General features: G+C 67.6%; 4 protein-coding genes and 3 non-coding genes across 11 annotated transcripts; 3 read left to right on the forward strand and 4 right to left on the reverse strand.

Moving 5' to 3' along the window:
* Positions 1–205: 205 nt before the first annotated feature.
* On the reverse strand, positions 206–369 carry LOC130152012 (U1 spliceosomal RNA). The gene has a single exon (XR_008822853.1). It is a non-coding gene; the product is annotated as a U1 spliceosomal RNA (small nuclear RNA).
* Positions 370–3,152: 2,783 nt separating this feature from the next.
* LOC130152013 (U1 spliceosomal RNA) lies at positions 3,153–3,316 on the forward strand. The gene has a single exon (XR_008822854.1). It is a non-coding gene; the product is annotated as a U1 spliceosomal RNA (small nuclear RNA).
* Positions 3,317–4,004: 688 nt separating this feature from the next.
* Positions 4,005–4,168, reverse strand: LOC130152014 (U1 spliceosomal RNA). The gene has a single exon (XR_008822855.1). It is a non-coding gene; the product is annotated as a U1 spliceosomal RNA (small nuclear RNA).
* Positions 4,169–4,791: 623 nt separating this feature from the next.
* Positions 4,792–7,876, reverse strand: ATRAID (all-trans retinoic acid induced differentiation factor). Of its 2 annotated transcripts, XM_056344054.1 has the most exons (7): positions 7,716–7,876; positions 7,310–7,440; positions 6,988–7,059; positions 5,497–5,568; positions 5,310–5,431; positions 5,110–5,210; positions 4,792–5,035 (listed from the first exon to the last, which is right to left on the reverse strand). In XM_056344054.1, the coding sequence occupies exons 1-7, from the start codon at positions 7,773–7,775 to the stop codon at positions 4,931–4,933; spliced, it is 663 nt and encodes a 220-aa protein (XP_056200029.1). In that variant the 5' UTR covers positions 7,776–7,876; the 3' UTR covers positions 4,792–4,930. The 2 variants fall into 2 exon arrangements, with proteins under 2 accessions (XP_056200029.1, XP_056200030.1); XM_056344055.1 differs by lacking the exon at positions 6,988–7,059.
* Positions 7,877–7,997: 121 nt separating this feature from the next.
* SLC5A6 (solute carrier family 5 member 6) lies at positions 7,998–14,790 on the forward strand. Of its 4 annotated transcripts, XM_056344050.1 has the most exons (16): positions 7,998–8,416; positions 10,591–11,069; positions 11,423–11,535; positions 11,614–11,665; positions 11,757–11,824; positions 11,927–12,081; positions 12,312–12,452; positions 12,538–12,667; positions 12,766–12,854; positions 12,931–13,043; positions 13,132–13,199; positions 13,285–13,371; positions 13,488–13,672; positions 13,789–13,892; positions 13,960–14,081; positions 14,183–14,790. In XM_056344050.1, the coding sequence occupies exons 2-16, from the start codon at positions 10,658–10,660 to the stop codon at positions 14,327–14,329; spliced, it is 1,986 nt and encodes a 661-aa protein (XP_056200025.1). In that variant the 5' UTR covers positions 7,998–8,416; positions 10,591–10,657; the 3' UTR covers positions 14,330–14,790. The 4 variants fall into 4 exon arrangements, with proteins under 4 accessions (XP_056200025.1, XP_056200026.1, XP_056200024.1 ...); XM_056344051.1 differs by lacking the exon at positions 7,998–8,416 and having other exon boundaries at positions 8,647–11,069; positions 13,837–13,892; XM_056344049.1 differs by lacking the exon at positions 7,998–8,416 and having other exon boundaries at positions 8,648–11,069.
* Positions 14,791–15,125: 335 nt separating this feature from the next.
* Positions 15,126–17,258, reverse strand: TCF23 (transcription factor 23). The gene is made up of 3 exons (XM_056344349.1): positions 16,831–17,258; positions 16,159–16,410; positions 15,126–15,710 (listed from the first exon to the last, which is right to left on the reverse strand). The coding sequence occupies exons 1-3, from the start codon at positions 17,035–17,037 to the stop codon at positions 15,444–15,446; spliced, it is 726 nt and encodes a 241-aa protein (XP_056200324.1). The 5' UTR covers positions 17,038–17,258; the 3' UTR covers positions 15,126–15,443.
* Positions 17,259–18,180: 922 nt separating this feature from the next.
* PREB (prolactin regulatory element binding) lies at positions 18,181–21,101 on the forward strand. Its single transcript, XM_056344289.1, has 9 exons — positions 18,181–18,349; positions 18,586–18,781; positions 18,992–19,203; positions 19,435–19,515; positions 19,586–19,710; positions 20,021–20,194; positions 20,266–20,338; positions 20,440–20,599; positions 20,735–21,101. Exons 1-9 carry the CDS (start codon positions 18,215–18,217, stop codon positions 20,827–20,829), a joined length of 1,251 nt encoding a protein of 416 aa, XP_056200264.1. The 5' UTR covers positions 18,181–18,214; the 3' UTR covers positions 20,830–21,101.
* The last annotated feature ends 39 nt before the right edge of the window (positions 21,102–21,140 follow it).

The raw sequence follows: 21,140 nt of genomic DNA on the forward strand, positions 1-21,140 counted from the left end.
ACCGGAAACGCCGGCTGTGGCGCCTCAGGACCCAGTATCGCGGGCAAGGGTGGGGGGGAGAACGAGACTGGTGCGGGAGGCAGCTCCAGCGGCGCCGGACTCGGGCTGGATTCCAGCATCTCAAAGAGAGACGGAAGAGTACAATGTTAGGAACGACTTTTGGACCTGTATAACTGGAATCAATATCTATTATTAACCACCGAGCCAGGGGAGAGCGCGAACGCAGTCCCCCACTACCACAAATTATGCAGTCGAGTTTCCCGCATTTGGGGAAATCGCAGGGGTCAGCACACCCGGAGTGCAGGGGATGAGCCTCGCCCTGGGAAAACCACCTGCCTGATCATGGTGTCTCCCCTGCCAGGTAAGTATGAACACGCACCCCGCAACACAACACCGCACAACAACGCACGCGCACCAACGACGCGGCCACCGCGGAACACGCGCGCGGAACACGCCGCGACACGCGCCCCGCGCCTGCCCGACGCCACGCGCCCGCACGACGCCGCGGACGCCCGTGGCCGCCGCCGGCCCCGACCGGGAACGGGCCCCCAGGAGCCCGCGCGGCGCCTCATCTGCATGGGCACGCCCACGCCCCGCCCGCACCGCCCCGGCCGCTACGCCCCGGCCGCGAGGGCCGGGCCGCGGGGCCCCGCCGCCGGTAACGTCCGGTCCCACCGCCTGCCGCGGGCGCCTCCGCCGGGCCGGCTCCAGCCGCCGCCGCCGCCTCTCGCCACAGACACCCCCCGCCCCCTTCACGGCGGCCCGACCGGCCCCGCGGCCCCTGGGACACCGGCACCCCCCGGTGCTGCGTGGAGCCGGAGCCACAGCGGGGCCAGCAGCGGGAGGGGACCCGTGGGGCAGCGCCAGGGCCTGTGGCCGGGACCGTGGGGGCGCCCGGGGGTGCTCGAGGGGGCCGGGGGTGTCTCGGGGACACGGGCTGTGCTCCGCAGCCGGCTGAGCCCGCAGAGGGGAAGGCGGGAGCTGCAGCCTCCGCACCCCGCTGGGCGGTACTGGCTCGTGCTGGGCTCTGCCAGGGCTCCACACAACAGCACCTACACGGTCTGTGATGACAGCGCATGCAGCCCAGGGACCCCAGTGCCAGGACCGTGGGGTCTGGGCGCTGACAGCGGTACGGCAAGAGCAGGTGCCCGTGGAGGGGACAAGCACGTGGTGCCCTGAAAGCCTCTGTGCCCTCCACGGTGAAGGCAAGGGGCCGGTCAACACCCGCAGTCACAGTGCCCCACACCCGCCAGCTCCAGCACCCCATGTGCCCTCGTGCTCCCTCGGCAAATGCAAACAGACCCCCTCGCCCCCCTCCCGGTGTCTGGGTGCTGCTGGTTGTGCTCCTAAACCTCGTCCTACCACGGGAACTGCTGGGGCTCTCGGGGTTTATCCCGGCTGCCTCTGGATCAAAACTGTCCCTGCTTGTGCTTCACACACCCACCGGCCGGTTACATGTCACCAAACAACATGGCAAATGTCCCACGCATGCCGCTTCCCCTGATTTAAAGAATCAGTTAGCAATATTCAAGCGAGCAGAGGTTATCTTTATTCAGCAGTGCTGAGTGCATGGGGGATCACTCCACCAGAGTCATGCACACCGAGAGGACTTTTCAGACCCTCTTTTATACAGGTTTCTCATGTATTAGCTTTCCGGGAAATCATTTACATATTCATTAACATTCTGGTAATTCATTTACATATTTCGCACCTGCACAATGTCCTTGAGGAGTGGTCGTCTGGGGGTCTTCAGGATGAAGATCAGGAGTCTTCCTCCAGTGAACTTTTTACCTTCTTGTTTCTGCGCAGACTCTGTTCCTTGATAGGCTAATGAGCATGATTTAAAGTCCTTGTTTTGGCCACAACAGAAACTTAGGACCAGATGGCCCTTATAAATGATAACGAATCCAAGGACCTTGTGTCTAATACATCCTTGGAGCTGACACTAAGGGTCTTGGTATATTCATCATGTCGACAATAAGGGTCCTTGAACACCTCCCAACTTTGGATAATTATATAAGCACATCATTTTCTAGAAAAGTAGTATACCATTCATCACTCATTGTACATAGCTCATTATTCACCCCCACCTGCACAAGCCATCCCCCTGCACGAAGCACTGGCTGGGGCAGGACCTGCCACCAAGGACTTGTCATGGTGGGGGTGCTGCTGGTGCTGCCGGTCCAGCTTCACGGACACAGTGACACAAACTCCAGTGCCCACAGACTGGAGCAGCTGCTCGTGGGCTGGGGCCGGTTGGACAACAGCACATGCTGTGCACGTGCAGAGCCCAGGCCAAGGACAGAAGCGGCTGCACATAACATTTGAGGTGAACGTCAGATAGAGGCACCAGGAGAAAATCTTTGAGCCAGTGGGAACAGCCCCCAGGCATGGGGGGTGGATGAGGAACTGCTTAGGACAGCACCAGGCGTAGCTGGGCATATTGACCGCAGTGGCAGTGCACGAGAGGGCTCGGCTGACGCTGCCTTGAAGCCAACGGGTACGCGGCACCGCCTGCCCCGGGGCTGGCGGAAAGAGAGGGGCAGGCAGCAGGGCTGGGACTGACAGCTGCAAAGGCTCATACAGCCCAGCGGCCGGGATGGGCGATGGGGTGGCGGGGCCCAGCGCTGGAAGCCCCCGCGCTCCCAGAGCACCTGCGGCCTTTCCGCCGGCTGCCCGGCCCTCAGAGGCTCCGGCCGGCCGAGCCCCGCGCAGCACCGGGCGGTGCCGGTGTCCCAGGGGCCGCGGGAAGGGGGCAGGGGTGTCTGTGGCGAGAGGCGGCGGCGGCTGGAGCCGGCCCGGCGGAGGCGCCCGCGGCGGGCGGTGGGACCGGATCTTATCGGCGGCGGTGCCCCGCGGCCCAGCCCCGGCCCCCGGCAGGAGCGTCCTCCTTCGGGCGGGGCGTAGCGGCCGGGGCGGTGCGGGCGGAGCGTGGGCGTGCCCATGCAGATGAGGCGCCGCGCGGGCTCCTGGGGGCCCGTTCCCGGTCGGGGCCGGCGGCGGCCACGGGCGTCCGCGGCGTCGTGCGGGCGCGCGGCGTCGGGCAGGCGCGGGGCGCGTGTCGCGGCGTGTTCCGCGCGCGTGTTCCGCGGTGGCCGCGTTGTGGGTGCGCGTGCGGTGTTGTGCGGTGTTGTGTTGCGGGGTGCGTGTTCATACTTACCTGGCAGGGGAGACACCATGATCAGGCAGGTGGTTTTCCCAGGGCGAGGCTCATCCCCTGCACTCCGGGTGTGCTGACCCCTGCGATTTCCCCAAATGCGGGAAACTCGACTGCATAATTTGTGGTAGTGGGGGACTGCGTTCGCGCTCTCCCCTGGCTCGGTGGTTGAAGAACAGATGAACCAGCCCGGGCAGCGCCTCCAGCGCTGTTGCAAGCACGGTCGGGTGCGGTCGTTACCTGCGCACAACCCCAGGGCTGCCAGCAGAGGGCAAACTTCGCACGCGCCAAGCGACAGTGGCCCGGCCCCAGTCACGCGCGATCGTCATTTTCAATCGCCGTTCGTGCGCGCCTGGGCTCCCGTTTAACTGCACAGCGCTCGCCTTCCTACGCCCTCGCGTGCTCTCGGGGGGGCGCCCTCTGTGAGGAGGGGGCATTGCTCGGGGGAGGGTCTCGAGTTGCCCGAGGACAGTTCACGCGGCTGAAGCCACTTTCCGTGCGCGCTCGTCCGCTTCCCAGCGAGCTGACCTGGTGATGGGCAGCGGCGCGATGGCGTCGGCACCTCCCCGGGGCCGTGGGTGGCCGTTTGCAGGGGCTGACGGCTGAACATCCTGCGGGGTTTAAAGCCCTTCTCGTCCGTCATTGCAGCCCCTCGCACGTTTCGTCAAAGGAAAATCCTGCACCAGCTCCCGCGGCGCCTCAGGGCCCCGCGGACGGATAATGCAGAGCCGGCTGGAGCGAACCCGACCCGGTGCGCGCAAAGCGACTTCCGGGGGGAGGGGGCATAGGGCGCTGCCTCCCGGGAAGCTACTGTGGAAGTACAGGGTCTGTTATTAACCGTACGAGCCAGGGGAGAGCGCGAACGCAGTCCCCCACTACCACAAATTATGCAGTCGAGTTTCCCGCATTTGGGGAAATCGCAGGGGTCAGCACACCCGGAGTGCAGGGGATGAGCCTCGCCCTGGGAAAACCACCTGCCTGATCATGGTGTCTCCCCTGCCAGGTAAGTATGAACACGTATCCCGCAACACAACACCGCACAACAACGCACGCGCACCCACAACGCGGCCACCGCGGAACACGCACGCGGAACACGTCCCGACACGCGCCCCGCGCCTGCCCGACGCCGCGCGCCCGCACGACGCCGCGGACGCCCGTGGCCGCCGCCGGCCCCGACCGGGAACGGGCCCCCAGGAGCCCGCGCGGCGCCTCATCTGCATGGGCACGCCCACGCTCCGCCCGCACCGCACCGCTTTGCTCCGCCCCGGCCGCGGAAGGACGCTCCTGCTGGGGCCGGGGCCGGGGCCGGGGCCGGGCCGCGGGGCACCGCCGCCGATAAGATCCGGTCCCACCGCCTGCCGCGGGCGCCTCCGCCGGGCCGGCTCCAGCCGCCGCCGCCTCTCGCCACAGACACCCCCCGCCCCCTTCATGGCGACCCGACCGGCCCCGGCAGCGGTGGCACCTGCATGGATACGCCCCCCGCCGCGCTCCGACCCAGCGGTCTCCCCACCGTGCCGGTTTCCGAGGGCCGGCGGGGGCCCTTTCCCGCGGGCCAGCGCCCCAAATCCCTCCGAGGGGTCCCGCACCGCCCTGCGCACTGCCTGTCCCGGGAAGCAGTCGGACCGACACACGCAGAGGCTGCTATGGAGTTTATTCACCCCCAGCCACCGCGTTACAAGCCCAGGCCCGGGGCACGCAGTCCCCCAAGACACAGAGTCCCTCAGCCTGGCCCGGCCCCTGGCTTCAGCAGCACCGTTGATCCTCCTGTCTGCTTCAGGGGGTCTTGGCTTTCCATCGCTGGGTTCGCCACAGCAGGAGGGACAGGGACAGGGTGGCGGCTCCCAGAATTCCACAGAAGAGCAGTGTGGGGAACGTGCCCTGCGAGGAAGCAGCAATCAGCAGCGCTGCCCCGTGGCACTTGGAGTGGTGGGCCCTGTCCCACAGGTACTCACCTCACGCAGGCACTTGTAGCCGTGGAAGGGTCTGTCACAGAGGCACTGGATGAGACCAGGGCCATCTGGGGCACAGGCAGCATTGTCAGGGCATGGCCAGTCTGGTGGAACAGAGCAACGTGGGTCACAGGACCTGCCACAACCTGCCAGTCCCACAGCGCCCAGTGCTGGGGACACGGCACCTCCTTCCCACACCATACCGAGCTCCCTGGAGCTGTTGCAGGGGTTCCTCTGGCCCTGACAAAGCCGGCTGCTGCCATGTGTCGTCACCTCCTCCCAGGCGCCACTCCCACCTGGGCAATCCAGTGCCAGTGGCACCGCGCTGCAGAGCAGAGCTCAGTACCCAGCATCACGACAGCCCCTGCACCCCCCCACTCCAGTACTCACAGGCGTTCCAGGTGGGTGAAGCCCAGGAAGGAGCCATTCGGAAGGGCCGTCAGGGGGTTCTCTGTCAGGTCCCTGCAAACACATGCCAGGCACATGGACCTCAGCAAGGCTGCTCTCTATCCCTTCATCCCCCAGCTGGTATTGGTACCAGGGGTTGCCCCAACCCCAGTACGGAACCTTGCTCTTGACCTTGTTGAACCTCAGGAGTTTCACAGGGGCCCACTTCTTGAGCTTGTCCAGGATCCTGGAGATGCCAGGGCCACCCTCCCCACCCCCAGTAAAATCAACTGCACCACCCTGCTTGGTGCCATCTGCAGAGCTGCTGAGGATGCGCTCCAGTCCACCATGTCATTGATAAAGACGTTGAACAGCACTGGCCCCAGCACAGAGCCCTGAGGGACACCACTTGTTACTGATGGCGAGGGGCTGGACCATCTCCCTTGTGAGGAAAGGCTGCGGGAGCTGGGGCTGTTCAGCCTGGGCAGGAGAAGGCTGAGAGGGGACCTGAGCGATGCACACAGGTACCTTAAGGGCCAGTGTCAGGGGGCCGGGGCCGGGCTCTTGTCAGCGGTGCCCAGCAACAGGATAAGGGGCAACGGGCACAAACTGCAGCACAGGGAGCTCCGTGGGGAGAGCAGGAAAAACTTCTTTCCCTTGAGGGTGCCGGAGCACGGGGACAGGCTGCCCAGAGAGGCTGTGCAGTCTCCTTCTCTGGGGACATCCAGAGCCCACCTGGCTGCAGCCCTGCGCAGCTGCTCTAGGAGAGCCTGCTTGAGCAGGGGGTGGGCTGGCTTCCAACCCTGACCACGCTGTGATGCTGTAATTATGTGATTCTGTGACCTCTATTTGGACATCAAGCCATTCATTGGCTGCAACTGTTTGGATGCCCCTTGTGTAGTCCCTCCATCAAGCCCACATGTCTCCAATTCAGCAACAAGGATGTCATGATGTTATGTGAGACAGTGTCAAAAGCCTTACAGAAGCCAAAACAGCTGGCATCAGTGGCTCTTCCCTTATCCACCAGCACGGTCACTCCATTGTAGAAGGCCACCAGGAGAGTCAAGCATGACTTGCCCTTGGTGACACCATACTGGCTGTCCCACATCACCTCCCTGCCATGCATATGCCCTGACAGAGCATCCAGGAGGACCTGCCCCATGCTCTGACTGGGCAGAGAAGCAAGGCTGCCTGGTCGATGGTTTCCAGGGTTTCCTCTCTCAAAATGGGGGTGATGTTTCCCTTATTCCAGTCACTGTGGACTCCCTCTGACTGCCACCACCTTCCACACAGGATGCTGTCCCCTGGGTAGTAGGATGCTGGGGGCCTGGGGACAGCTGGGGTGAGGATGGGGACCAGCAAGGCAGGACTGTGCTGGCCCTGGGGGCCCATTGCAGAGCAGGAGGGTGTCCCGTCAGACCCAGCCTAGGCCCCTCGCCCAGGCCAGCCCCTCACAGGGAGCAGAAAAGGGGACAAGGGGGCACATGGACTCACAGGACAATGGCGGCTGCAGCCTCAGCCAGCCCCGGGGGAAGGCTGCGCAGGGAGCAGTCACTCAGGTCCAGCCTGGGAAGGGGCAGCAGTTACAGCAGGGCTGGCAGTGTGCCTGGCACCCCCCGCACCCCCATCCCACATGTCCCCTGCACGCCCCACCCCTGCATTCTCCTGGCCCCATGTCCCCCAACACCCACCCTGACACCCCCCACCACCAGGCACCCTCCCACAACCCCAGCACATCCATTATGTGCCACCCGACACCCTCTGTGCCCCAAGCACCCGCGCATGCACCCACCCCTGCATCCCCGTCCCCCCATACCCGAGCAGGCGCTCCGGGCGAGCGCCCCGTTCCCAGCAGCAGCGTCCCTCGCTCTCGGTGCCAGCCCGGGACGCGCAGTACTGGGCCACTATGGAGCTGTTCTGCACCGGTCCTGGGCAGTGGCCGCACACCTGGGGCAGGGGCGTTTGGAGGGGCCCCCCCGACAGCCCGCACTCCTGGAGCCCCCCGATCTGATCCCCTCTGACCATCCCCCGCCCTGGCCGGGCCCTCGGCGACCTTCGGAACCTCCCGACCTGGGCACTTCCCAGCCCGGGCACTCCCTGGTCCCGGGCACCTCCCGATCCGGGCACCCCCCCGGTTCCCGGCACCCCTCGACCCCGAGCAGCCCCCTCCCGGTCCCCGGCACCCCCCCTGTCCCGGGAACCCCCCGGTCCCCATCGCTCACCGCCGCGCCACCGGCGGCCCAGGGCAGGAAGAGGAGGAGGAGGAGGAGGAAGGCGCCCATGGCCCCGGCCGAGCCCGGCCCTCACCCCCCGCCGTCCCCGGGACGCTTCCGGGCCCGCCCCAGCGGACACGCCCGGTGCGAGGGCGCCCCCTGGCGGGCACGGCGGGCAGCACCGGGCAGCGCTGTCCCGGCAGACCGAGGCACAGCGGCGCTTCCCGCCCGTTCACGGGGCAGCGGCGAGGTGCCGTGCCGTGCCGTGCCACCACCCGGTGCCAGGCTCCCCGGGCACCGCCAACCGGAGGGGCCGGGAGGACCGCGGCGAAGGGGGGACCCTGACGGGCGGGAAGCCGCCGGTGCCCCGGGCACGGCAGGGGCTGGCCGCGGGCCCACGGGCAGGACGCGACCGGGCCCCTTCAGCGGGGGGGCCGCGGGCTGTACCGGGACCGCTCTGGGTCAGGCGCTCTCTGGGCGGCGGACGGGGTGACCGCGGCGGGGAGAGCCGGGGCGCGGTGACCTGCCCGAGGCAGCGAAGCAGGGCCGGCACTGGGGCGGCCCCGCGTCACCCCCGCTGCCCCCCGTGACGCCGGGCCGGGCGGAAGTGGCGGTGAGGGCAGCGTTGCCTGCCCTGCGTCATCAGGAGGCGACGGTGGCTGTTAGGGCGGCACGTGGGCCCAGCTCCTCCGTGCCGGTCGCCGCCGCCGGTGAGTGTCGCACCGGGGCCGCCGCGGCCCTCAAGGTCACCGCCCGCCCCCGGTTCGGGAGCGCCCCTACGGGGCTTGGGCCACACGCTGGGGCCGGGGCTTGTCCTGCAGCTGCCTCGACCGGCACCGGGGCTGCGGGGAGCCGGGCTTGGGGTCGGGTGGGGTCACGGGGGACAGCGGGGGCGAGGGGGGTCGGAGTCTTGGGCTGGGGGCACCGGGGGCCCTGAAGGACGGGGGGACGGGCCTCGGGCTGGGGGCACCGGGCACTGGGCAGCAGGGAGGAGCAGGTGACCTGGGGTCACCGAGGACACCGGGGCTGGGCAGTGGCACCTCGAGCGGGGTCACCGGGGACATGGGAGAGCAAGGAAGTGTAAGGCGGTGACAAGGAGGAACAGGAGTGTCTGGCCTCAGGCAGGGTGACTGGCGACGCCAGGGGATGGGGGGACGCGAGGCTCGAGGCAGCAGGGCCTCAGGGACACTGGGGGGCCTCTGGGGTACAGGGGAGCCTTGGGCTGGGGACGCCTGGGGCTGCCGGGCCTTGGGCTGCGCTGCTGGTGGGACAGCTGTTGGGGCTCGGCAGCGCCTGCCCTGTGTTTAGTCTCCACAGTGGAATGTGGTGGAGTGACCTTGGACCCTGGCTGGGAGCAGCACCACGCGGGTGGTGTCCTGGACAGGGACTGTGGTGTGCGAGGCCGGGAGGCGATGCCCTCTCACCTGATTCCTGCCCCGCTGGCCCTGGCACTGCTGTGGGGCCCCATGCTGGCACAGCCACCCCACTTCCCTGGCCCCTGCAGCAGGCAGGCCTGGGCAAGCCGTGCTGGGTGCAGGGGTGCCAGCCAGGCTCAGCCTAATCCCCCCAAGTATGCCCTGAGCAGGCATTCCTCCAGGGATCATGGCAGGCACAGCTCTAGCCCCCCCCCCTTCCTACCTGCCTTTGCTGCCACTGGCAGCCTGGCTTCATCCTCTGTGTGCTCTGTGCTGCCCTGCAGCAGCCCCAACGCTGCCCCACCAGCACGGCAGCCTGGGGTCTCTCCGCATCCTGGACCCCTTGCCCCGCCAGCACGGCAGCCTGGGGTCCCTCTGTGTCCTGCACCCCCTGCCCCACCAGCACGCGCCAATCCCCTGGCACTTGCTGGCTCCCAGCTCCTCATAGCCCCGTGCCTGCTGACAGAGGCAGAGGGGGGCCTGTGCTCATGCCCCCTCCCTGCCCTGCCCCTGGGGCTGCCTGGCTGCAGCCTCCTCTGCAGGGGCTGGAGACAGGGGTGGGGGCACAGGTTTGACGGAGCCCCTGGGAATGTTCCTGTGAGCAGGCAGGGGTGTGCCAGGGCCAGCAGCAGCTCAGGGGTCTGCTCAGCCTTGCTGCTGCCCAGAGCCTCCAAGGCTGCCCATCCCCACTTGTCTGTCCATTCCCAGCTGTGTGGGACCCGTGTTGTGGGGGTCGCCCTGCCCAACCTCTGCTCAGCTGGGTGAGGGTGCCACGGCTCTTCCTGCGCCTCCTCACCAGTGCACACTGGGCTCTGCTGCCTGTTCACTTGCCTGCACTAGCCCCATCCGTGGGTCCTGTGGGGCTAGGAGCTGCCGGTAGGGCCAATCCTGCAGGGTGGGCTGCTGTGGGGGCGGCTGCTCTGGCACTGGCTGGGCTGTGCCAGCCCCAGGGCAGCAGGCTGGCGCCAGGGCTGGTCCGGTTGTGCTGGGCTTGGCTGAGCTCTTGCACCGGGGGCAGCTCTGCCGGGCTTGGCGGGGCTGTGTGGTGCTGGCGTGGTTGAGTCGTGTTATGTTTGGCTGGGGCAAGACCGGTGCTGCCGGGCTTGGCGGCACTGTCCTGCACCGGGGGCGGTTGTGTTGGGTTTGGCCATACTGGGCCGGTTCTGCCGGGCTTGGCAGAGCTGCGTGGGGCTGGCAGGGCCGGTGCTGCCGGGGTCCTGGGTGGGACTCTTTTGCAATTGTGATCTCGGTGTTCTTTGGAAGAGGCTCCCGTTTCTCTTGGCGAGGGCCTGGGGGTGGGCCGTGCGGTGCTGAGCCCAGCCCAGAGGGCGGAGAACGAGATGTTTCTCATGCAGCCTGGCCCCTGCCTCACGCTGCCTTCTTGAGGCTGAGGAGCGAGCGAAGGTCTCTGCAGTGTCCCAAAGGTCCCTGCAGTGTCCCAGCACTGACACCCATCCCTCCTCCTGCAGCTCTGAGTGCCAGGGAGATGCTGGCCAGGACCTGCTGCCGGGGTGGCTGCCAGGGCTTGGTGTGCCCATGAGGCTGGTGGGGCACAGCTGGGGCGGGTGGCCGGGTAGTGGTGGCTCCGGCAGGACAGCGACAACTGAAGACACTCGCCATGGAGTTCACGGTGATCGACTACAGCATCTTTGTGCTGCTGCTGGTGCTGTCGTCAGCCATCGGGCTCTTCTACGCACTGAGCGGGGACAGGCAGCGCACAGTACAGGAATTCCTTCTGGCCAACCGCAACATGAGCTTCCTGCCTGTTGCCCTCTCCCTGCTGGCCACCTTCCAGTCAGCTGTGGCCATCCTGGGAGTGCCGGCCGAAATCTTCCGCTCCGGTACCGAGTACTGGTTCCTCGGCTGCTCCTACCTCCTGGGGCTGCTCATCCCAGCCCACATCTTCATCCCCGTCTTCTACCGCCTGCGCATCACCAGCACCTACGAGGTGAGCAGGCTCATCCCCACAGGGAGACGGGGGGGGACATGCACCGAGTCCTGCACCCAGAAGCATGTGCAGGCAAGTGCCTGTCCTTGGGGGACAAGCTGACGGTGCCCAGTGGGGGGTTCAGCTTCCCTCGCTGCCTTGTGCTGCTGTCCTGCCACCCAGCCTGCTGTGCCCCACAGACAGGGCTCCCACCCGGCTTGTCCAGTGCCTGCCCTGTCCCCCTGCCTCAGGCACTTCACCTACCTCCACAGCAGCAGGAGCCAAGGTGCTGGGGCAGGGCTGCGTGCCCCCCTCTGCTTCCCCACTGTCATGAAGGGGACATGGGGGATGCAGGGGATGTCCCCCCTCCTTAGGACCCCGTGTCCAGGTGGGACAGTTCCCTGACCCGTCTCCCCCACAGTACCTGGAGCTGCGCTTCAACAAGACTGTGCGGGTCTTTGGCACCATCACCTTCATCTTCCAGATGGTGAGTGGGGGGTGGGGGTGGGGAGGGTGTGCAGGGCACTGCAGGCCATGCATGGCTGCAGCACTGCTCTCCCTACAGGTCATCTACATGGGGGTGGTGCTTTACGCGCCCGCACTGGCCCTTAATGCAGGTAAGGGGGGACAGGAGCAGGGGGGTGATGCTGGAAGCTCCATCCTGCATGGGGGGGTGGCAGCCTCATTAACAGCCTCTGCCGTTTCCAGTGACAGGCTTTGACCTTTGGAGTGCAGTGCTCACCATGGGGCTGGTCTGCACACTGTACACCACGCTGGTGAGTCGCTGCCCACCATGCCACAGTGGGGCCAGCTGCTGCCTGGCTGCGGTCGCTCCGTGCCACCGCCCGGCTGCGGTGACAGGTGCTGTGCCTCTGCAGGGCGGGCTGAAGGCCGTCATCTGGACAGACGTCTTCCAGACGCTGGTGATGTTCGCGGGGCAGCTGGCTGTCATCATTGTGGGTGCCCAGCGGGTGGGCGGTATGGCCCGCGTCTGGCACCTGGCAGATAAGGAGGGCAAGATCTCCAGCATCAAGTGAGTGGCGCAGCTCTGCCGTGCCATGTGCTGAGATGCCTCCACCCACCTGGGGCTGGGCACCCCACACCATGCCATGGGGACACAGGGAAGCTGGGTAGGGTCTGGGGTGGGAAAGACAGACCTAGGCATGGTGGCGGGGGCCATTCCTGCTGCCCCCTTTCCTGTGCTGTGGGGTGCTGGTGAGGACTCGGCACCGTGACTGCCCACCTGCTGGTGCCTCTTCACAGCCTGGACCCCGACCCCTTTGAGCGGCACACCTTCTGGACCCTGGCAGTGGGGGGTGTCTTCATGATGCTGTCGCTGTACGGGGTGAACCAGGCACAGGTGCAGCGGTACCTCAGCGCCCGCAGCGAGCAGGAGGCCAAGCTGTGAGTGGAGCTGGTGGTCCCACGGCTGGGATGGGCTCCTCCCTGGCGACTTCCCCCACCTCTGACACTTGTCTGGTGCCCGCAGCTCCTGCTACGCCGTCTTCCCCTGCCAGCAGATCGTTCTCTGCCTCAGCTGCCTGACTGGCCTTGTCATGTTTGTCTATAACCAGGAGCACCCACTGGCACCCAACCAGCACCACAGTTCTCCTGACCAGGTGGGCAGATGGGTTCCCCACACTTTGGAGCCTTCAGGGCCAGACCTCAGTCTCCCCTGGTCCCCCTGGCTCCGTGGGTGCTGATGCCCCTGCCCTAGCTGGTGTTGTACTTCGTGATGGACGTGCTGCAGGACCTGCCAGGGCTGCCTGGGCTCTTCGTTGCCTGCCTCTTCAGCGGGTCCCTCAGGTAAGCAGGCAGCCCCGAGGCTGGTGTGGCTAGAGGGGTCCCAGCTGAGTCCCCTCCTGCTCCCTCTCCTCTCCAGCACCATCTCTTCTGCCTTCAACTCACTGGCCACTGTGACAATGGAGGACCTGGTCCGGCCCCACTGCCCTGGGCTGTCGGAGTCACGGGCCACGCTGCTCTCCAAGCTGCTGGGTGAGCAGGGGGTGGCTCAGGGGGGATGTTTCTTGCAACTGGGGGTTCCCATCACTGCTATGACACCCCTCCCTGCTCCTTTCTCCAGCTCTTGGGTATGGATTGCTGTGCCTGGGGATGGCCTACGTGTCCTCCATGCTGGGCCCTGTGCTGCAGGTAGGAGTGGGGGTGCGGGGCCCCCCAGCTCTGGCACCCAGCTGGTGGGTGCCCCAGGCCATCGCTGCAGTCTGTTCCCCCACAGGCGGCCATCAGCATCTTCGGCATGGTGGGGGGCCCACTCCTGGGACTCTTCTGCCTGGGCATGTTCTTCCCCTGTGCCAACCCCACAGTGAGTGTCCTCCTGCCTGGACAGGGGCACAGACCCCAAAGGGTGGGCAGTGCCAGGGGGTCTGGGGTGTCCCAAGCCCAGTGGGAGGTCAGTGCCCTCTGTCTCCCCTGGCACAGGGTGCTATCACAGGGCTGCTGGCAGGGCTGGCCATGGCCTTCTGGGTGGGCATTGGTGGCCTGCTGCACAACATGAGGGCGGCTGAGGCGCCCCCCCCACCCAATGGCACAGCGCTCCCCGCTTCGGGCAACCTCACCACCATTCTCACCACCACCCTGCTGGCCCCCACGCCGACCCCCCAGAGGTGAGCGGGATGGAGGGCTCAGTGCTGAGGTGCTGCAGCATGGGGGGTGCAGGGGTGCTGCTCTGTGCTCCCCCCCCCCCCCATCTCTTTCCCCGCCTCATGCCCCTCTTCCCCAGCCCCACAGGGCTGCAGAAGTTTTACAGCCTGTCATACATGTGGTACAGCGCCCACAACTCCACCACCGTCATCCTGGTGGGGCTCCTGGTCAGCCTGCTCACTGGTGAGTGCGGGGGGGTTGGGGGGCCAGCAGTATCGCGCCCCCCCTCACCCTCTGCTCTCCCCCCCAGGCCCCACGCCGCCAGCTGATGTGGACCCCCGCACCATCTACCCGGTGCTGCCCCGCCTGCTCTGCTGCCTGCCCCAGAAGTACAGGCAGAGGCTGTGCTGTGGGGTGACCTTCCCTGCCCAGGTAAGGGGCCCAGACCCCAGCACCCTGGGGAAAGGGGGTGGTGTGTGGTCGGTGCCCCGCCCCCCGCCGTGCTTCTGCTGTCCCCCGCTCTGTCCTTGCAGGGTGCCGACCACGCAGACGCCACGGTGAAGAGCAATGGGGTGGCCAACGGCCTGGCCCCGCCCGGGCTGCAGGAGGAAGAGGAGGGACAGGGCTACATTCGTGCGGCTGGGGCCCCCACCTACGCCCTGCAGGAAACCTCCTTCTGAGCCTACCCCCACCCCCGGCAGGGGGGTCCTGGCTGCCCCCTGCCCCCTATCCCAGCCTACCCCCGGCCGGGAGGCATGGACCCCCTGTGGGGTGCCTGCATAGGGCTGGGGAGCACCAAATAACTAGGAGGGGCTGGGTCCCTGCCCGGGGGGGGGCTGTCTGGGCTGCACCCCCTGCCAGCAGCGCCTCTGCCTGTGCTGGGCTCTGCCCCCCCCCGCCGGGGGGCTCTGGGACCATGGGGTGGGGTGGTGTCAAGAGTGGTGACCTATTCCGCTGCCTCGGGCCGGTATGCTGCCCGGTGCCCCCAGCCTGGCCACGTGCCTTAACGCACCAGTCCTGCGTTGGGGGCCACCCAGACCCCTGGGGGTGCCAAGCACTGCCCCCTCCTCCTTCCAGACCCCCATCACCCATCTCTGTGTTCACTGTGCCCCCAATAAATTGTTCTGGAGTGCAAGTGTCAGAGGAGCCCCAGCACCAGCCCCCTCCCTGCCATTCCGCTGGGAGCCTGTGCGGACAGGGGACCCCTGTCTCCCAAAGCAGTGGGGGGGCCCCGCTGCCCCCCAGGAGCAGGAGCCTTGCCAGCCAGGGGAGATTTATGGCAGCAGCCTTGGCCCTGGCCCCTTTCCCCTGACACGGGGCCAGCGGCGGGGGTCCCAGCCAGGGGGAACCAGGTGAGCATGGCTTGGGGGGGGGGGGGGGGGTTGTCAGCTGCTCCATGGCTGGGGAGTGCAGGGCCCCCATCCCCCAACTCTCTGGGCCCAGCTAAGCTGGGGTGAGGGTCTCATGGGGGGCCCATCCTGCAGCCCTGGCACAGCCTAGACAAGAGGCAGGTGGTGGGTGCTCGCTGCAAGTTTATTGCCGTGGGTAGCCACCAGCCCCCATGGGCAGTGTGAAGCATGTCCATGTCCTGTCCCGCCCTATCATCCCAAGGCCAGGCAGGCGCCATAATGCCTGTCCCTGCACGGTGGGAGCTCCCACCAGACCCCACCCCAAGTGTCCCCGAGGTCCTGGCCCAAGTCCTGCTCTGCTGCAGGCAGGGTGAGGGCAGGGAGCTCTGGCATCCTGCTGCTCACAGAGCTCCTGGACCTCTGCAGGATGGGGGTGTGAATCCCATCAGTACTGGCCCCCTCCCCCATCCTTACTACTGCCCCCGATCCCCACCCTGGGGCACAGCCTCCCCATACTGTGGGGAGAGAGCAGAGGGAGGGGCTCCCGTGGCTGTGGGCACTGGGGGGGTCGGGGGGGGCTCTCCCCCCTTGCCAGCCTGCTGTCCCCCAGGCTGGTGTGCTCCTGGCTGCTGGTGGCTGTGGCTGCTCCGGGGGGGTCAGGACCAGCCCCCCCCCAGGGGCCGGCATAGAGGCGGGAGCGCATCGGCCACTTCTGCAAGAGAGGGAGAGGGGTCGGTGCTGGGAGCGGGGCCCTTTGTCCTGCTGCTTCTCATGCCCCATGCCTAGGGAGGAGGGGGACCCCAGGGACCAGCTCCTGGTGTGCACAGAGTACACTGGGGACTGGGTGCTGGTGTGCATGGGGCACTCTGGGGATACCTTGGGACTGGTGCTGGTGGGCACGGGGAACACGGGGGACCAGTGCCAGTGTGTATGGGGCACGCGGGAGATGCTGGGGTGGAGGGGCTGCAAGCCAAGGGACCAGCTGCTGGTGTGCACTGGGGACCCCAGGGACTGGCTGCATTGTGGACTGGGAGACCTGGGGGGCTGGCTTCTAGTGCACACAGGGGATTAATGGGGGACCCCAGGGACTGCATGCTGTCATGCAAGGGGGACCCCGGGGTGCAGTGCAGGGGAGCTGAACCCCGGGACAGAGGTCTCACCTTCAGGGGGTGCAGGAGTGGGTGTCCGTGGGGTGGGCGGGAGGGCACAGGTGGGGGGGGGCCACAGCCCAGCACATGGCTGAGATGAGCAATGTAGCTGGTGGCCAGGACGAGGACATCCAGCTTGGAGAGCTTGGTGCCAGGGGGCACGGTGGGCAGGGCTGCCTGCAGTGACAGGAATGCCCGGCGCAGCGCCCGCACACGGCTTCGCTCCCGGGCCGCGTTCTGGGGGCACAGTGGCCCCGGGGGCCCCTGTGGAGAGAGGGGGGCTGAGCCAGCCCTGAGCCTGTGGCACCCCACAGCTGAGGCTGGGATGGTCACTGTCACTCCCAGCAGGGACGAGGACAGCACCTGTCCTCCACAATACCTGGGTGAACCCAGGACCCATGGGGTGTCTGTGCCCCCAGGGACACATCCATCCCTCCCACCCACGTGCCATGGGGCAGCCCCTGTCCCCCTGCCCACAGCCAAACAGGCTCAGTACTGCCCGTGACCTGCACCCAAGCTGAGTGGGCTGGCACTGCCTGGCATGCATCCCCTCCCTATGGCTGCCCCCCCAGCAGCACCCCAGGGGCCCCTGTGCCATCTGGCTGTGATGCAGCAGGGCAAGGGGTGGCAGGCATGTCCATGGGGCTCCCCGCTGCTGCCTTGTGTGCTTGGCCAGCTCCTTACCTGTCCTTCTGCGAGGGGGCTCTCCTCGTCGCCAGGGTGGGCAGACAAGGGCCCTGGGGTCCTGCCTGCGCCCACTCCCCAGAAATGCCGGGCAGCTCGTGCGGGGCTGCTGCTGCCTCTCCTCCCCCGGGAGCTGCGGGTGGTGGTGGCCATGGAGCAGCCATGCGTGGTGGCCGGCCCCACACCGCACCCCATGCTCTCGGCCATGCCGGCCCTGCCAGGCAGCCCCTACCCACGCTCCTGCCTGTGCCTCGGCCACACGAAGCACTGGTGGGTCGGGGCGCCCCAGGGAGCACTGGCACATCCCCCCACCGCCTCCCAGCACAGCGCGGCCCACGGCCTCGTCTGGGCGGGCGTCTCGCCTCCCCCTCCTTGGCACCGTGGGATGAGCAGGAGGATACAGGCTGTCCCAGCTGGAGCCTCCCCCAGCCCGCAGCCGCCCACGGCAGCAGTCCTGCCCGCCCCATGGTCCCAGCGCCGCGGGACCCACATAGCAGCCGCCGTACCACAGCCTGTGCACCGGGCAGGGCTCCCATACGGGGTCACACTGCACCCCGGCCCTGCCGGCAGCCCTGCCCACAGGGTGTCAGCCCCGGTGCGGCGCGCGGGGCTGGCAGCTGCCTGCACCGACGGGCCCACCCCGTGGGGAGCTTCTGCACCCGCTGCCGCCCAGCATGGGCTGAGGGGTCCCCCCTGAGGGCAGCGTCCCCCACCGCAGCTCGCTGTGACCCTGGCTCCAGCCCCGGCACACCTGGAGCCTGGGGCACCCCTGCATCCCTGCTGGGCAGCAGGGTGAGGGCTCCCGGGGGCCGCGTGCTTGCAGTGGCGGGGGAGGCCAGTAGGGGAGGGGCAGGTCAAGGCTGGGATGGAGGAGGCACAGCGAGGCTGCTGGGGGGCCCCGAGGCTGGGGGGGTCACAGGCTAGGGGGGCCCACGGGGAGCCGGGCAGCCCCCTGCCACCCCGCGCTGCCCCACGCGGCAATGTGGGTGGGGGCGGTGGGGCTGGGGCCAAGCGGGGAGGTGGCGCAGAGACCCCCGTCCCGGGCCCCTCTCGGGCCGCAGCGATGCCCCTCCGCGGCCGTGGGGCCGGGCGAGGGGCCGTAGGGCAGCAGCGGGTGTCCTGACCCACACGGGGGCCCCGCGCGGCTGCGTGGGGGCTGCCCCACGGCAGGGGGATATGCGGAGGGGGCGGGGCCGGACACCCCCCACTCCGCGGTGCCCCCTCCCGTCCGGGCCCGGGCGGCAGGGGCGGGGCTTGTGTGGCGGTGGGCGGGTGCACTGCTGGCCGCTGTGCAGCACCAGAGGCGTGGCCATGGCGGCAGGGGCCGTGGTGGCGGCACGGTGACGTAACGGCGCGGCGACGCGCTGACGTGTGCGGCGCAGCCATGGCGCCGCGGCGGCCGGCAGAGCTGTATCGGGCGCCGTTCCCGCTCTACACTGTCCGCCTCCACCCGCGGCGGCCGCTCGCCATCACTGCCGGCGGCGGCGGAGCCGCCAAGACCGGCATCCGCAATGGCGTGGTGCGGGCGCAGCCAGGGGTCCCGCGGACGGACGGGCGGGCGGGGTGTGCGGGGACCCGGGGGCGGCGGGGCCCGGGGGCGGGCGGGGTGGGGCCGCGGCCCTCGGCGGGGAGCGGGGCGGGGAGCGGGGGGAGTCCTCGGCCGTGCGGGTGGCCCCGGGGCAGGTCCCCGCTGCGGGGCCGGGCGGGGGCCGGGGGTGCGCCTGGCGGGGGCTGAGGCCGAGCCCCGTCCCGCAGCACTTCCTGCAGCTGGAGCAGATCGGGGGGCAGCTCAGCGCCTCCCTGCTCCACTCCCACGACACCGAGACCCGCGCCACCATGACCATGGCTCTGGCCGACGACATCATCGCGGCGGGGCAGGACGCCAGCTGCCACATCCTGCGCTTCAGCCTGCAGGCACCCGAGGCCAAGAGCGGCTCAGACGCACGGAATGGTGAGGTCCCGCTCTCCCCGGGGGGGCTGGTGTGGGGTGCCGGGTGGTTTGGAGGGTGCTTTGGAGGTGGAGCAGTGCTGTGCGCCCACTGCCCCCCCCTTTCCGGGCCTGCCTTTGCCCCCCACTCCTTGTGCTTGCTGGGTTGCTGGGCTCAGCCTGCCTGGCGGCAGGGAGCTGTCTGAGGGCTCCATGTCATCTGCCCCACCACAGGCAGTGGGGAGAAGGGGCCACGGAAGCGGAAGGGTCCCAGCTCGGTGGGACAGGGTGACACACAGAGCCAGACAAGTGAGGTGACGGTGGAGAGCCTGCACAGCGTCCGCACAGATTTCAGCCCCGATGCCCTGCAGAAGGCCGTCCGCTTCAATGCTGACTGCTCTCTGCTCGTCACCGGTGGTGCTGACGGCTTCCTCCGCCTCTGGGAGGTAGGTGCAGGGCGGAGCTGAGGCTGGGTATTGCCATGCCGGCAGTGGTGTGTATCTGGCGGTGAATGCCAGGCCCCAGTAGTGCCAAACTGGCAACATCTGTTATTCCATAACGCTGCATCTTCCTGACACCTTTCCCAAGCAACTGCAGATGCTGTGTCGGGGGGAGCCTGGGGCTGCTGAGGGCTCCTGGCCCATGGGGCATGGCTGACGCCCGCTCTGCCCTTGCAGTTCCCCAGCATGAAGAAGATGCTGGAGTTCAAAGCCCATGACGGAGAGATTGAAGATATTGCCCTGGGCCCTGACAACAAGGTGAGCATCAGGGGGCTCCCCAGTTCGGCAGGGAAAGCTATCCTTGGACACCCACACTTTCTGTGTGCAGGTGGTGACGGCAGGACGGGACTTCCAGTGCTGCGTGTGGCAGCAGGACCAGCTGGTAACGGGGCTGCACTGGAATGAGAACCTGCCTGGCATTCCTGACAGGGCTTACCGCTACCAGGCCTGCCGGTGAGGGCTGTGGCATGTGGGTGGGGGGCTGGGAACAGACCACCCCCACGGCAGCTGCCCTGGGCTGAGCCTTCTCCCAGTCCCTGTGGTGTTTGTGGTGAGGGGCTCCCTGGGGCTGGGGGAGGAGCAGGGGCGGTGCCTGCTTTAGTGGGGTGGGGTCTGGGTCCAGGTTTGGGCTTGGGAGGTGGGGCAGGTGCTGAGTGCTGGGAGAGCTGTAGCCCCCACAGATCCTCACCTTGCAGCCATGGGTGAAGGGGTGGTGGCCGTGCTGGCTATAGGGACTGATGCCACCCCTGCTTTCCTGCGGCAGGTTTGGGGCCGTGGAGGACAACACTGGAGCACTGCGGCTCTACACAGTTCAGGTGCCCCACAAGCGGGAGCGCCGCCCCCCGCCCTGCTACCTGACCAAGTGGGATGGGAAGAGCTTTCTGCCACTGCTGACCAGGCCCTGTGGCAGCGAAGTGATCTCCTGCCTCTCCATCAGGTACCCCAGGGCAGGGCAGGCGTGGGACCTGGGGCCACATCAGCCCCTGCTTACTGTCCTCCCCCCTGCAGTGATTCAGGCACCTTCCTGGGGCTGGGCACAGTGACGGGCTCTGTCGCCATCCACATTGCCTTCTCGCTGCAGGTGAGCTGCAGGGTGCTGGGCAGGGAGGGGTGCAGGGGTAGCCCCAGTGCCCTCCCCAGGGGCTGCACTGCTTCTGGCCACCCCCTTGTCCTGCCCCACAGAGGCTGTACTATGTGAAGGAGGCACATGGCATCGTGGTGACGGATGTGGCATTTGTCCCTGAGAGCCGGCGTGGGCGGGAGCTGCTGGCAGGGAATGAGGCTGCCCTGCTCAGCGTGGCTGTTGACAGCCGCTGCAAGCTGCACCTGCTCCCCAGCCGACGTAGGTGCTGGGGGGCTGCCACGGGTGACTACAACCACTCCCCAGCCCGGAGCCAGGCTGCCTCTGCCTGTCCTCCAGGAGGTGAGGGGGGCTCGGGGGCTGCAGTACCCATCCTCGCTCCTCTCTCCTCTGCAGGCTCTCTCCCTGTCTGGCTGCTGCTGCTGCTCTGTACTGGGCTTATTGTGGCCACCATCCTGCTGCTGCAGCTTGCCTTCCCAGGGCTCCTGTAGCCCCTGTGTCCCCCCAGGCACCAGGATGGACTCCCCAGGCCGGCCAGCCTCTGCCATGCCTTGGCCCATCCCAAACAGACTGTAAAGCAGATGAGGGACCAGCCCCCGCCCTGCTGGCGCTCGGGGCGTGGATGAGGGGTCCAGGAGCCGCATGGGGCCCCAGCTGGATGGGACTGTTCAGGCTGCGGTGCGGCATGGGGCTGGCCCCAGAGAGGAGGGGTCCCACCAGCCCTCCACCCCACTGCTGCCATTAAAACTGGAGTGCAAAAGCAGCAGTGTCCATGCTGGAGCTGCGCTGCAGGGGGTGAGGA

This window comes from Falco biarmicus, chromosome 6, assembly GCF_023638135.1.
Source record: "Falco biarmicus isolate bFalBia1 chromosome 6, bFalBia1.pri, whole genome shotgun sequence".
In the NCBI taxonomy this organism is placed as follows: Eukaryota; Metazoa; Chordata; class Aves; order Falconiformes; family Falconidae; genus Falco; species Falco biarmicus.